Raw genomic sequence first — 1532 nt, forward strand, 5'->3', positions numbered from 1 at the left:
CATACCGCTATCAGTTTCCTTCTCAATACGAAGATAGGAGTCCTATCATAGGACTCACACTGTGACTGTCTCACAGCTCCACTGCTTTTCCCAGGGGCCTGACAAATGAGCTCCGTCATCAGCTGGGCTGGCCTTATAGGACAGACTTCGTAAGTTTTGCCGATTGCGCTCATCAGAATCACAAAATCAGATTTCGTGTTTGTGGTTCTGCCGTTGCCGTCTGTTCGTTATACAAGTGAGGGTTGTGTACCTATTGTGCGCAGCCACACGTGAGACGTTCGTGCATGACAGCCACAGAGTCTGTGGCACAGACAGCAAGCAACATTGCCACTAATTATTAGCTATCGTTATTGCCACCAATCCCTAATCCCTGTAGCTGGAGGATTCACGATGAAACTTGTGTTGAAACATTCACCACACATGCGGCGAAGCTTGAATGGAATAACACATAATGCGTTACACATTCCTTGGGCAATTACTTTGTGACGGTATAGGGCTACGATTTTCATAGGAAGAGCCTCGTCTCAGGAGGAGCCTCATCTCCATTTCTAGCAAGAGTACCTTGACCAAAAGCTTGACAATTCCTTACATTATGATTAGAAATGACGTTCACTCACTGACCAGTGAGAGTAGATGCCTCGGCACGTGCATAATTTGTGTGGGCCGCACAATGCGGGGCAACTCGAGCCACGTGCCGATGCTAGGCTGGCATTGTCAGTATTTCTTAAGCGCTCAGGCATTCCATCTTCATCACATTAAGCTCATATGAAGTTACCCTCCATTCTGGCTATCCTGTTCATCTTGGGTGTTGTTATCGGTGATGTTCACGTAGATGATGCTGGGAAGATCATCTCCGAGATGATGATGGATAAGCAGGTCGACAATGGCGGTCATGTGTCCGAATTTGTGCTCGAACAGAGCTCGCTTAACAATCTCGGAGATTCACCTACATGTGTAGTGTGTTCAACCTGCCCGGCAGTTGAGTTTATCTCGCCCATCTGCTGGCCTTTAGCCCTCGTTTGTGGCAAAAAGTGCGAGCGTTGTTGCTGACATTTGATGTCTTGTTGGCATTGCCTTCGGCTGTCCAACGAGCCAAAAGTACTCTCTCCTTTATATTTTCAAAATATTATTTTGACATAATTGGTCAATCCAACCGGTTTTCATTTCTTTAGCTGAACCGTTAGTGGCGTCGGCTCAAGAATGTCATCTGATGCAACAGCCAATCTCCTTGCCATGCCCAAGGATGCTATCTCTGGTCTCAGCAATCTTCCAGATTGTACGACACGATGTTGCTGAGCATGCATCTGCTCACGAGATCCTTAGACTGCCGTTCAATCTCTCTCTATACCGTCTTGTACCAGCTGATATGTTATGTACGCGCTATGGTGGATTTATAGCGTATAGCTTTTGATGTTCTTGTTGTCAAAGCTTCTGTATACCTTCTGGTCCCAGCTGATATGTGCTGTACGCGCTATGGTAGATTAATTGTGTATAGCTTTAAATGTTCTTGTTGTCAAAGCTTCTGTATATCT

At 46.0% G+C, this 1532-nt stretch overlaps 1 protein-coding gene across 1 annotated transcript; it reads left to right on the forward strand.

Moving 5' to 3' along the window:
• The first annotated feature begins 723 nt into the window (after positions 1–723).
• Pmar_PMAR011284 (hypothetical protein) lies at positions 724–1532 on the forward strand. Its single transcript, XM_002777477.1, has one exon. It carries the CDS (start codon positions 766–768, stop codon positions 1048–1050), a length of 285 nt encoding a protein of 94 aa, XP_002777523.1. The 5' UTR covers positions 724–765; the 3' UTR covers positions 1051–1532.

The sequence above is a fragment of the Perkinsus marinus genome (genome assembly GCF_000006405.1).
Source record: "Perkinsus marinus ATCC 50983 genomic scaffold scf_1104296951656, whole genome shotgun sequence".
In the NCBI taxonomy this organism is placed as follows: Eukaryota; Perkinsozoa; order Perkinsida; family Perkinsidae; genus Perkinsus; species Perkinsus marinus.